The sequence below is a fragment of the Leptinotarsa decemlineata genome, unplaced genomic scaffold (assembly GCF_025532065.1).
Source record: "Leptinotarsa decemlineata unplaced genomic scaffold, Ldec_3_MD MMD2_tig00026314_RagTag_RagTag, whole genome shotgun sequence".
NCBI classification, from domain to species: Eukaryota; Metazoa; Arthropoda; class Insecta; order Coleoptera; family Chrysomelidae; genus Leptinotarsa; species Leptinotarsa decemlineata.
In genome coordinates, this window is record NW_027412684.1 from 9,342,862 (window position 1) to 9,355,621 (window position 12,760).

Here is a 12,760-nt window from a genome sequence, read left to right on the forward strand (position 1 = left end):
CCAGCTTAAAAAAATACTTATAAATTTGGAGTCAAGACCATGTAAGTGAAGTTTAATTTTTTCAACCATTTTTTTAAAAGGGGACTATTGAAAAAATGCTAAAACGATAAATAGATAGACAAGAATGTTCGTTCATTTCAAAAGCCTGCAATGTTACAAATTACACAACTATGGTGTTAAACACGGTCAATTACTTTGAAGAGCAAAATAATTTTTTGGTGCAAAGTTATTTTTATTTTTTGTTAACATCGAAAATTACTCAAAATTATACAGTATTGTAACAAGAACTCAATATTCAATATTATCAAATCAAAAAAAATCAAAATAAAATAGGTATTTTTAAACAAACTCATTGATTTTCTGGATATTATTTTGAAGAATTACTTTGGACAAGAAACTCTTCAAAAAAACTGACCGTGGTTAACATCATAGTTGTGTAATTTGTAATATTGCAGACTTTTAAAATAAACCGTCGTGAAAAGGATGTTATCGTTTTATCGATTAAGCAACATTTTTTCGTAGTCCCCATTAAAAAAATGGGCAAAAAAATAAAACTCCACTTGGATGGCCATAACTTCAAATCTAGATGTATTTTTTAATGCTCACTAACTTTTTTAAATAACATTTCCCAGGATTTTTCAAAATAAAAGTACTTTACTCCTGTCTCCAAATCAAATATTTGGAGGTTCCTCGTATATTACGTGTTTTACTGTATTTTGTTAGTTATGTTCAGTTTTAGGAGATGCACAACATTTTTTCGAAAAACCCTTAATAAATGAGTTTCCCATATGGTGCATACTTTGGGGATGACACTGTATAATTTTTTTTCGTGATTGAAATATTTGGTGAAATATTTAAAATCATGAATCTGTTTCATATAAAATTTTTTTTTGGGTTGATGAAAATACATATTTTTTAATGATCGAAAATCTGTTTTTCTACTGATGAAATAAGAATGTCAGAAAGAAAATGTTTCATATCCGTATCATTACAAACTGAATAAACATAGAAGGTGGAAGTTATTAGTATTCGATAATAACGTAATGTTTGTTAATTATTCTAAAAGATGTTTGTTTGGATATGTATATCTCAATAAAAATTTCAATGATACTGAAAATCGGTGCTGTTTCGCAAAAAAAAATACGAAAAAATGGTCATTGTCTAGACGATTGAAGTTGCAGTGAAGGATAGAACGAATCCCGTTAAGCAGCCGATCTCGAAGCTTGAAAATTCAAGCTTCAATTGCAAATGCAATTGAAATCTTGAAATCCCGAGAGAAATCACTTGAGGTTCTGGAGTATGTTCCTGTTGTTAAAGTTTTGATATGGATAGAGAAGAAATATGATAATTTCACATATAGTCAGTGGGCATACTTGAAGACTGGCTATACATATAACAAATTATCTATGAACAATTCGTTCAGGCCAGTCTTCAAGTATGCCCACCGACTATATGTGGAAGTTTTCTTTCCTTATACGAGGAATTGGACAAATTTCGGATATGCCTTTAGTTACCTCGTTCACAGGCAGATGGGGCGACGACAAACCTGTTGTTTGTTGAATGCTTCAGCTTAGTTCGAGGAATGATACTCTGACGGATTCGATTTTCAATTATCGGAAATCATCGACTTTATGTTGATGATATACGCTACCTTGCACTGACGAGTAGCCAAACAGCCCGAAACCAGTCTGCAAGTGTTTGCCAATAATTAAAAATCTATTGCGGCAGTTGTATCGCCAACAGCATATGCAGGAATAACTTCTGTGAAGAATCCTGAACTGACACCTGTCGGATATAATCCAACGCCCTTCGTGGTATCAGCCAGGGGAGTAGTTGTTTTCTGATAGTCAGTCCATTAACCAACTGTGTAAGGAGTTGAGACTGGCCTGAACGAATTGTTCATAGATAATTTGGTGTAATAATTTCATTTGATTATTTGTGCATTATAATCAGAGACTGCTACAATTAAATCCTCAAGATATGATCAAATTTCAGTATACGCTATTAAATATGTGAGATCATAATTGGCCCCGATTATGAAGGAAATAAACAGCAAATCCTTCGAATCTGGTATCTTCCCTAGTAACTGTGAAATTGCATGTGTTTCTCCTATATCCAAATCCGGTAGCAATTATAGACCCATTTGGGTTCTTCCTATATTTCAAAAATTATGGAAAAGGTCACGAATCATTAATTATTTGGGGGTCAATAAACAAAGTCCGAGTGGATCAGTCTAGTTCCAAACCCGAAAAAACAGCTCTTTATTTATATGTATGTATATATAGGAATTCATGTGTGTATATGTGTGTTTGTATGTATGTATATATGTGTTGCATGTTTGATTGATGTGTTGATATTCAAATAACTCATTCAATTACTATTTTCAATTTCATACCTGCTATGAAAACATTTTTGTTTCTTGGGATTGATAAAGATCATTATCATTATTGATATTAAGTATCGAAATTATAATTCACTGAGTTGGTTTCACCATAGTCGATAGCTGAAGAGCTGGTGATGCTGTTTCTTTCCGTAACAATTCTTCTGAGCCGATTAATTAATGATATGAGGTAAAATAAATTGAATATTTTTTTAACGATGGCTCATTTGATAGTTTGTCGACATTTGACATCTCCGCATATTAAAATATGATAAAAGATATTTACCGAGTAATTTCATATCTTATCGTGTTTTTAAAGAACGTATCAAAGTCACCGGAGGGCAAGTGATACATTGATTGGCGGCAAGAGGAGCCCGTCGCCGATGTAGGATACTTTTTAAGCAACAGGTTTCCTGTACGCTGATTTATCGTCATTGAACTTTTTTCTTTGGGGTCTCTTCAAAAATTATTTTGAACAATATTCCATAAAAAATCTCGTTCTCGCGAATAAATTGAACATAAAAATATTATTACATAACTAACAAACATTGACATCTGATTGGGAAAAATGTGAAAAACCAAACTAGTTATTTGAACCTGCAATAACTAAATTTGTTTCAGTAATTGAAGAACTAAAATACAACAACTAGGGTATCGTTAGGAAAGTAATTTCGCGCTATTCAAAAGGAGGTATTACGCGACCCCTCTTCCCATTGAAGATTCAGGGGTACCAGTTTTATTTTCATTTTTTACTTCTTCAGCAACGAACGGTAATCAGATATGAGTATTATCTGATCATTCACTTCTGGACCGAATCGTTCGTAGTCTTAAAACAAATTCGTTCCGTTCCTAGTCGAGAAGTTTTCTGATATTGAGGAAATAAAAGAAGATACTTATATTTCTTCATAGACCCAGGTTTTGCAACCAGAGAATTAAAAACTGTCAATTTGAAAGGAAACAGTGAATAGTTGCCTATTGATTTCAGTAAGGAAATCACAAAATGTTGTAGGATAATTTGGACTACTGACTGGATTGATCATTTCAAAACCATAAACAAGAAACCTGATGAAGTGCCCGTCATCGCCATGAAGTGCCCGTCATTGAAAAGTGCGCAAATGAACTTTCACCAGTATTTTGTAGACTTTTCAATCTGTCTTATAAGAAAGGAGTTTTTCCTTCTTGTTGGCAGATTGCTCGCATTCAACCTAATACCAAAAAGTGCAAGAAAACTCTTCCAAATAACTATCGACCAGTCGCTTTGCCATCAGTGATATAAAAAATCATAGATAAAGCCGTAAACAACCATAACCTCGGATCGTTGAGAAATTTCAACATATTGATAGATAGATAGATAGATAAATAGAAAGATTTTATTTAACTACTTTACCATATGTTTGTTTGTAGCACGTCAAGAAAGAAAGTCCAATACATTTTTTTACATAAAATTTTACAGCAAATAGGTACAGTAAAAACAGAAATTTAAGAATTGAATTAAAATATGTTATTAAACTATCACAGCAGAGATGCGGCAATGCGGTTGACTCTGCAATGCGCAATGTAATCCTCAACAGTGCAAAAACAATATTTAAGGAGATACTTTTTTAAATATTTTTTAAAGGCATTAATACTCATTTTTTTACACTTGATGGTAATGTGTTGAAAAGCTCATAGTTCAGTGAGTTCGAATATTTAGTCGAAAACGGCTTCTTCGGATAAGGTGAGCATTGCGAGTGTACATCCGAATTTCTCGGCAACACCGACTGACTTCTATGAATTTCAATTAAAGTGTGAAATGAAAACGAACATGGTGAAGACATAATTTTTAATTTTTTAAAAAACTCTTGACAGTGACCTCTGAAACAAATTTGGGTAAGTACCCTTATTGCCTTCTTCTGCATTTTAAAAATTGTTATCACATGGGAGGAATTACCCCAGAGAGTCGTTTTCAATTGTTCAATAAGGAACTAGATAGTTTTTCAACTAATTGATCAATATGTGTCTGCCAGTTTAGTCTGTGGTCCAGCACTAATCCAAGCAGTTTTACGCTTTTTGTTTCTTGATTAACAGTTGATTGGTTATTTGCTGATATTTGCATTATTTGTTTTCTACTACTATTCAATTTTAATTTATTTGCTGCAAACCATTCATTTGCCTTGTTAGTAGCACAATCCAGTGAAGCATCCAAGGTTACGTTGTCTTTCTCAGAAATAATAAACGTTGAGTCGTCTGCAAAGAGAACTGACCTATAAGGTGACATAAAGCAGCTGAGGTCATTAATATAAATGATAGGATGAGGAGGGGGCCCAAAACCGAACCTTGGGGCACTCCATGACCGACAATCTGACAGTCTGATGTTTTACCGTTCACTAAAACGCAGTGTTTTCTAAAGGAAAGATAAAAACTTATAAATTTCCAGGCAATTCCTCTAACACCATAATAGTTTAGTTTTTCCAAGAGTATGTCATGTGACACACAGTCAAAAGCTTTCGAAAGATCACACAGCATTATAGCTGTACGATTGCCTTGTTCAAATGATTCTACAACGTCACCGACAACATTAAGAATTGCCTATACTGTTAAGTGGGAGTTTCTGAAGCCAAATTGAGAGTTATTGAAGAATCCATTTGAATCGAAATATTCCAATGACCAAGTATTAAACATAATATTTATGAGCTCAGTGTAAGGTTTTACAACAATTAAATTGGTTTCCTTCAAGATTCGACTATTTAGTTCATGGATATCAAGACAATTAGATTTTTTTAAAAACTTTATGGTTGAAGAGACATCAAAATGAGTAACAGGGTGCAAATAGAAATAACTAAACGGTGCAGGAAAGTTTTTGAAACTAAGGAGCTCGTCATTGGATATGTTCGGGAGAGATTTAATAATATTAACAGCTATTTCACAAAAAAAGTAATTTATCTCATGTGGTGAAAAATCAGGAGTTACTACAGATTGTTTTGATTCATTTCTTTTAAAGTTAATGACTTTCCAACAAGCCTTTGCTCTGTTTTCAGATGACATGATGAAATTGTTATATGCAATTTTTTTTCGAGTTTTTAACCTGTTATTATAAACTTCCCTGAGTACCTCATAATTTTCCAAGCAAACTAGATGTTTTGTCACATCAGTTACCAACTTTAAAGCAGAAAGTTGATTTCTCAGGTATTTCAAGTCGTCTGTAAACTAAGACACTGGAGAATGCTTATTATTTTGATTATTATGTTTTAGGGGGAAACATTTTAAACTTAAGTTATGAAATGTATTGACAAAAAAGTTTGCCAGAAGATTTACATCTGACAAACCTAAGCAAAATGGACTCCAATCGATATAAATCGTCGCTTAACCGGTTGGGGTAGGTATATTAGTTGGATTCATACTATTCCCTATGACAATGTATTGTGCCCGGTGGTCTGAAAAACAAGGCTCGAAAACAACTACCAAAAATCGTTGTTCTGCTACATTAGTTATTATATTATCAATACAGTTGGAGGAAGTAGCTGTAATTCTCGTATTCTCCAAGATTGTGAACACCATGCCATACGATTGCAACACACACTTCAAATTATTCAAAATGCCAGTTTCTATTTTGAAATTCAAATTGAAGTCGCCTTAAATTAGCATCAGATTGTCGCAATTCCCCAGTAAATTGTTAAATATATGTTCAAAATTCAAAAGAAATACATCGATGCTGCCTTTACCAGATCTGTACACTGCTACAACCGCAGTTTTTATGGATGGCAAATAAATGGCTGAAAATTCCGAGTTTTGTTCACTATTAAAAAAATCCAAATTTATTGGAATGTGTTTTAAACTATTCTTATTTTGTTTTACATAAATGGCTACGCCTCCATGATTTTATTACTACGGTAAAAAAGTTAGCTAAAGTATATTCTGATATATTGATATGTGCTAGACAGTCCTCAATCTGCCAATGTTCTGAGGAGCAGATAACATCAAAATGATGATCAGAAAGGAAAGCATTTATTGTATCCAACTTATTAGAGATACTTTGCACATTATCATGAAGCATACTTACCGCATTCCTTCCGCTGGTGACATTTTTTTTAATGAGAACTAAGAACATTGTTTTTATGGAAACTATTTAAATCGTTTGAATCTAGCTTTCCACTTCGGACATCTGAGCGATCATCAATATGGCTTTCGGAAGCAATGATCAACAGGCGACTATCGTATGTCACCCATATTTGTAATAACACAATCAAGAAACATGGAGAGTCAAGAGCTGTTACGCTTGATATTTCTAAGGCCTTCGACCGTGTGTTGCATGAGGATTTGCTGGCCAAACTTCGAAGCTATGGCTTGTCGGATCATTTTTGTTTATGGCCCTTCAGCTTCCTGAAAAAACGTTCCCTGCAAGTGCCCGTCGATGGATATCTCTCGAATACTCTAACCATCCACGCTGGTGTTTCCCAGGGATCCATATCGTCTCCAACCATCTTTTTATTATATATAAACGACTTATTGGAAAACACCAAAAATCTAATATATTGCATAGCTGACGACAGCACACTTGTCTCGTCATTCCATTTGAATTCCAGGACATCGGCTACGGAGGCACATCTTCACCGGCAGCAGGAGATTGAATGCCTTGATGAGGATCTAGAAGTAATTTCTCATTGTGGTGGAAGTAACCAGGTTCAATTCAATGCCACAACAACCCAGGGTTTTCTCCAAAAAGATGAATGTTTCCGAACCGGATATAATGATGTCAGGTCACATAATTCCGCTTTCTTCATCGATAAGTTTGTTGAGGGTTGAAATAATAATAATAATAATAATAATAATAATAATAATAATAATATCGTCTTACGGTCCACTCCACGTCCACTCTTACGGTATTGACGAGACACCGGTGTTGCCCTACGCTCCGGGGGATATTGAATCCGTTGTGGGGAACGAGAAGTGCCGAATTTATTGGAACTATTCGTTCCCCACCCTCAGGCTCATACAAGCTAATAAGCCTGATGTAGTCCTTCTCGACCACCAGACCAAAACGATATTTGTCGTGGAGTTTTCAGCTCCTGGCGAGACGAATATCGTCAGAAAAGAGGAGGAAAAACGGATAAAATATCGAGATTTTCTCTTCGAACTCCGCAGACTCTATCCAGATCACTCTATCAAGATGGTCGTTCTGATTATTGGAGTCCTTGGTGGAATGATGTCTTCTCTACTCTCGAATCTCAAAATCATACCGGCTTGCCGCACTAAGGCAGAAATCTTAGCCGCACAGATGCAGAAGGCTGTCATTCTTGGCTCACTGCGTTTGCTCAGGGCACATGATTCTCGGACCCAATGATCACTTACCCCACGGTGTGGGGAGTGGTCATTGGTTGATTATGCTGGCGCGCCCTCCCGAATGTATCGGGGCTTCGGGGGATAGGGCCTGACCAGCGCACACTACGGTGAAAAAAAAAAAAAATATCGTCTTTATTATCTTCTAATACATTCAAATCAAATTAATCATGTACAGTTCATTCATCATAAGAAGATAAAAGGCGAAGTTCAATTTACATGATGAGAAGTCATCTTTCAATTGCTCTTCAACTTAACCTCACTTAACCCCATATTGGACACCAATATGTCTTGGCACAATCATATCGCTGGAATTGCAAAGGCTGCTTTTCAACCTTTCGAAGAAAGGTTGAAGATTTGTCTCTCTCCTATATATACTTTCACGGGAAGTGTTCAAGTTTGAAAAAAAACTGTTATTCCGTTAACCAGCTGTCGCATCCCTACGAACGACAACGACAAGAAATACGCGACGGACTGTGGCTGCTCATCGTTTTGAGGTTCAACTCAGTACACCTCGAACTTCACTGTTTAAGAACTCTTTCATTTGGAGAACGGCGTTTATATGGAATGAAAAATCTGAAAACTGTTTACCAAATGGATATAATCTCCAGCGATTCAAATCCAGTGTGAATCAGTACTTTCGCACAGGCACCGCTCTATGAGCGCCTCAAGAATTTTCCTGTATTGCTTGTGTTTTGTCCTTAAACGAAACTGTTTTATGATAGCGAAGAAATTTCAGATGTTTCAAAATTATGGACGAATGAAAGTCAAACTCTTTCGTTAGAAGTGAAATTTAACATTTAAGAAATGGTAAAGACATTGACAAAAATCAGTGGTTTGTTTAAACTGTACTCCTTCTTAGATATCATCGAACATGTATTATGGTTATAAATATTCGAATATTTCAGATCCTAAAGATTTGTATACCAAGTTACTCATTCAACATTAACTTCAGTGGGCTGTTTGAAGTCGAAAACGTAGTAATCAATCAGTGATCAAAACTTTGAATCCTGCGAATCAGAGCAGCTCAAAAATAGGTTTCAGTGGTTCCTAGGAATGTAAAATTAGGAAAACAGTAGAAGCCGAAATGAAAATGATTCCAGAACAAAGACTGCCACCTTTTGTTTTTCCTTTCTTTGGACTTTTTTGGATTGTCTCAATTAGAAGGTCAAGGTCAAAGAAAACATATGGAAAACTCTTAATCTGCCTCACAATTAGAATAATACATACTGAGATAGCGCCTTGTCTTAACACTTGGTCCACAATCATGATAATTCGTGGTTTTATGTTTCGATGCGAACAATCAAAGAATTCTCAAATAATGAGGCAAAAGCTGTTGAAGCTGAACGTTAACTCAAAAAATCAATGAATTACCCAAGAATATACGATGAACTTTCTTTGGAACGATTCACGTGGGGGGGTCAATCTCTTTAGTTCTTTTCACATTGGTGGAACTTGGGGGCGGATGGTGTGATCGATCAAAACAATTCCATTAGAGTCCATTCGTCTTGAAAAAAAAGTCTTTCAACATTGCTCACTGAAATTGAGTATATGATGAACTCGGAGTCAGAAGCCCTGAGTTCCATTCATTTTCCTATGATATGATATGGATCCGTCCAGAGTCCTGGTACTATTGAACATGAACTGCCAAACATTAAGCAATAGAAAATGGCTGGATATTTAGTCAATGCTCATTGATGCCAGTGGAGAATATCGACCAACTCTGATATGTAGAGAAACGTGGTTGTTGACGGATAGAAATGAATAGATCTAAGAACGTATCTCAAAGGTTCGTCTTGGTAAAGGTGTGAACTTTTCGTCCTGTCTAGGTCTTGAGATAAACCGCAATCAAACACAGTTAAAGAAGAGGGTTGTTATTGACCATCACGTAGCAACAATATGTGTAGTCTACAGTTTTCAAAAAAAACTGATGACTCTCTCGATAAACTTCTCCGGATATTCATTTTTCCATAAAATGGATTCAATAATAATCAACACATTTGCTGAATCGTTAACATGTTGAAAGTAGATCATATATTTATCGAATTGACGTTCAATAATTGATAATGTTGGGATAAAGTATGATGTCAGATTGAACGTTGAAATCTCAATACTAAGCACAATCAGCACTTTCCAACTGTTAGACATATCTTGGTATAAATTCCCCAATCAGACAATACTCAGTCAGTTTCAATGATAACAATGCAAATCAAAGAAGCATCTATTCTCGTGCTAATACTCACTATCACCAACACGAAATGTAGTGATATAGTTGTTGCGGGTTTTAAAAAAATTCCCCATCTTGAATTCACCTCTACTATCAGTTCATTAAGTGACCTCGCCGATATATTACACAATAAAACCAACTTAAACATTGTTTTAATCGACAACCAGGAAGTATCTGTACTGCCAAACAGATCTTTAGCTAATGTGACTCTGGAAAATTTTCATATGGTTAACTGCGGACTCAAAGATATAGAACCAGGAGCTTTAGATTCAGCGAATATATCAAACCTGAAGTTTCCTTACAATGACATAGAAGCAATCAAGAAGGGAGTGTTCGGTTACAGAGTATTTGGAATGATTTTTCTCAATGAGAACAAAATTTCGTCTATAGAAGGTGGAGCTTTCGAAGGTATGGTTGCAAATGGTCTTGACTTGAGCTCAAATAGACTAACAAAATTAAGTGAATCGATGTTCGATTACTCAACAATCAGTCAGCTGGTGTTGAGTCACAATGACATAAGTGAAATTGAAAGCTCAACCTTGCGTAAGATTACTGGCTTAACATACATTAATCTTGATGGAAACAAACTCGAAACTGTTGGTGATATTTTCGAAAACCTTACCAATCTGACCGATATTCTTCTAAATTCGAATAGAATCAAAGTGCTTTGTCCTGGTGTGTTTAAAGGAACTAGCTTGACACGGATATCCTTAGGACAAAACAACCTTTCCGTAGTCCATCAAGGAGTTTTCAACAACCTTCCTCTGGAGTTGATAGATTTTTCCGGAAATCAAATAACTACAATCGAAGCAGGAGCATTTTTCAATGTCAGTACCAAAACTAGAAAACTACAGGCATTGCAACTTGATCACAACAATATCAGCAGTATAGATCCAGGAACATTCGGACAATTAATAGTAAATGAACTCTCTTTGAGCCATAACAATTTGACAACTGTCAATAAAGAAATGTTCGAAGGGGCGGATATTAATATTTTGAGTCTTCAGGAAAATCAAATCAGTACAATAGAACTTGGAGCATTTCGTGGAGTGAAGATCAATTGGTTTGTTGATTTGAGTGGTAACACTGTTCTTGATAACCTCATTCTAGTGAACCTTGAATCCACAGAGTTTATTCTTAAAAAAAAACATGGATACCGAATACTATCACTTCAGGATTTCAATCGAAGCAATTCTTCGATGTCAACTTCTCAAAATATTTTGGAAATACCAAATGAAAGACACTTTCCAGTGACATCAGAAGAAGTCAACTTGAATGTGGTAAATGGTGATTTTTAAGTGATATAATTATTCTATTAATAATTGTTTCAATATAATAATCATTATTTTTGTTATTATCAAATTGTTTATTTTGAATGAGTCCATCGTCATCAGTTGATAGTAGTTCAATGTATTGGTTTGGAATAATCTAAAATAACATTCAAAAAATGATTCACTTATATTCTCTTTTTGAAAACTTATAATTCTTCAAGAAAAGAAAATGGTTTGTGATACAGTGAAACTGGAACATATTTTGAATCAATTCATTGTAGATGAAAAAGAAATCGCGCGAGAGCAGTGACGTGTTCAGTGTTACCAAGTCTACTTTTTGCGGCAGATTTTCTGTTTTGTATATGGAGCCGTTACTGTTCTTGTGTTTAAGAGTTGAAATATACTGATGACTCAGTTTATTTTCTGTATCGGTTAATAAATAACTGAGTTGCGTAAATAATCTACTGCAAAATATTTTGCTGAGCATAAAAATCGCCTGGCAACATGGACGTGTCATTGTGGCCAGAATTTGTAGCCCACAGACACAATAACTTAACAGTTCAATTTATTGAAAAACCGCAATAGACCACCTTCACCTTCAAAGAGCATACCTGAGAATTCGGACATAATTTACAATTTATGTTTTTAAAAATAGGATTATTGGCGATATACAAGCCCTCCAGAGTTGAATTTCTCATCGCATCTTTTTCTGCACTGGTGATTTCATAAGAGGCAAAGCTCATCAAGACAAAGGAGACCTAAAAATTCCTTTTTTTCAATCAATCAATCAACCAAAATATGCTTTAATATCAAAGAATAACATCTTGTTGACAAACCGTGTAAATATAAATGTAAATGTGTTTGAATCAATAACATTTGATAATTGTATAAAAATAGTCACTACCATATAAAATTGAATCAAATAAAAACAATCAGTCACTTATTTGACATTCAAAATATAACAAACAAGAGAAGGTGTATAAGTGTATAGAGAGTGTATGGTTTTGATCTACTCATCATTCTATTCTATCCACATAATATTCTTCTAAACTATAATAGGTTCTATCGGAAAGAACTCTTTTTACTGATTTTCCGAAGCTGGCGTTGTACGGTATATCTTTAATACTATTTGGTAGGTAGTGATTGTACATTTTGCAGCCGTTATATATAATTGAATCCTTAACGAGAGTGGAAGATGGTAGTTTAAGATGGTTACTTTGACGGGTTCTGGAGCTTTTGCCACAGCAGATTTTTACTGTGCTTTTGATTTCCACTCCACTCAAATCGATCAAGTCTGTGATGTAAGGGAGAGAGAAAGAGAGAGAGAGGGAATATACTTTATTGTAATAAAGAGTAATCTTGTGGACAAAGTTACACTAATTCTAAAATGCTGTTTATATGTAAAAACAATGTGCATTCAAATCAATCAATTTCCACTCAATACATAAAATCAGTTTATATACAGGGCTATTCAATTTCGTTTCTGTTCATGGGGATCTCGTAAACCATAAGAGATAGAGTGTCGGTTAAATTGTGGGAAAGTTGTGTATTTTAGAGACCTATTCA

General features: G+C 34.8%; 2 protein-coding genes across 4 annotated transcripts in view; both read left to right on the forward strand.

Annotated features, from left to right (window-relative positions):
• Positions 1-12,760, forward strand: part of LOC111506098 (dynein axonemal heavy chain 1) — a 290,072-nt gene that overhangs the window by 185,569 nt on the left and 91,743 nt on the right. The gene's annotated exons all lie outside the window — the stretch shown is intronic.
• LOC111511009 (uncharacterized) lies at positions 9,877-11,374 on the forward strand. The gene has a single exon (XM_023167003.2). It carries the CDS (start codon positions 9,890-9,892, stop codon positions 11,219-11,221), a length of 1,332 nt encoding a protein of 443 aa, XP_023022771.2. The 5' UTR covers positions 9,877-9,889; the 3' UTR covers positions 11,222-11,374.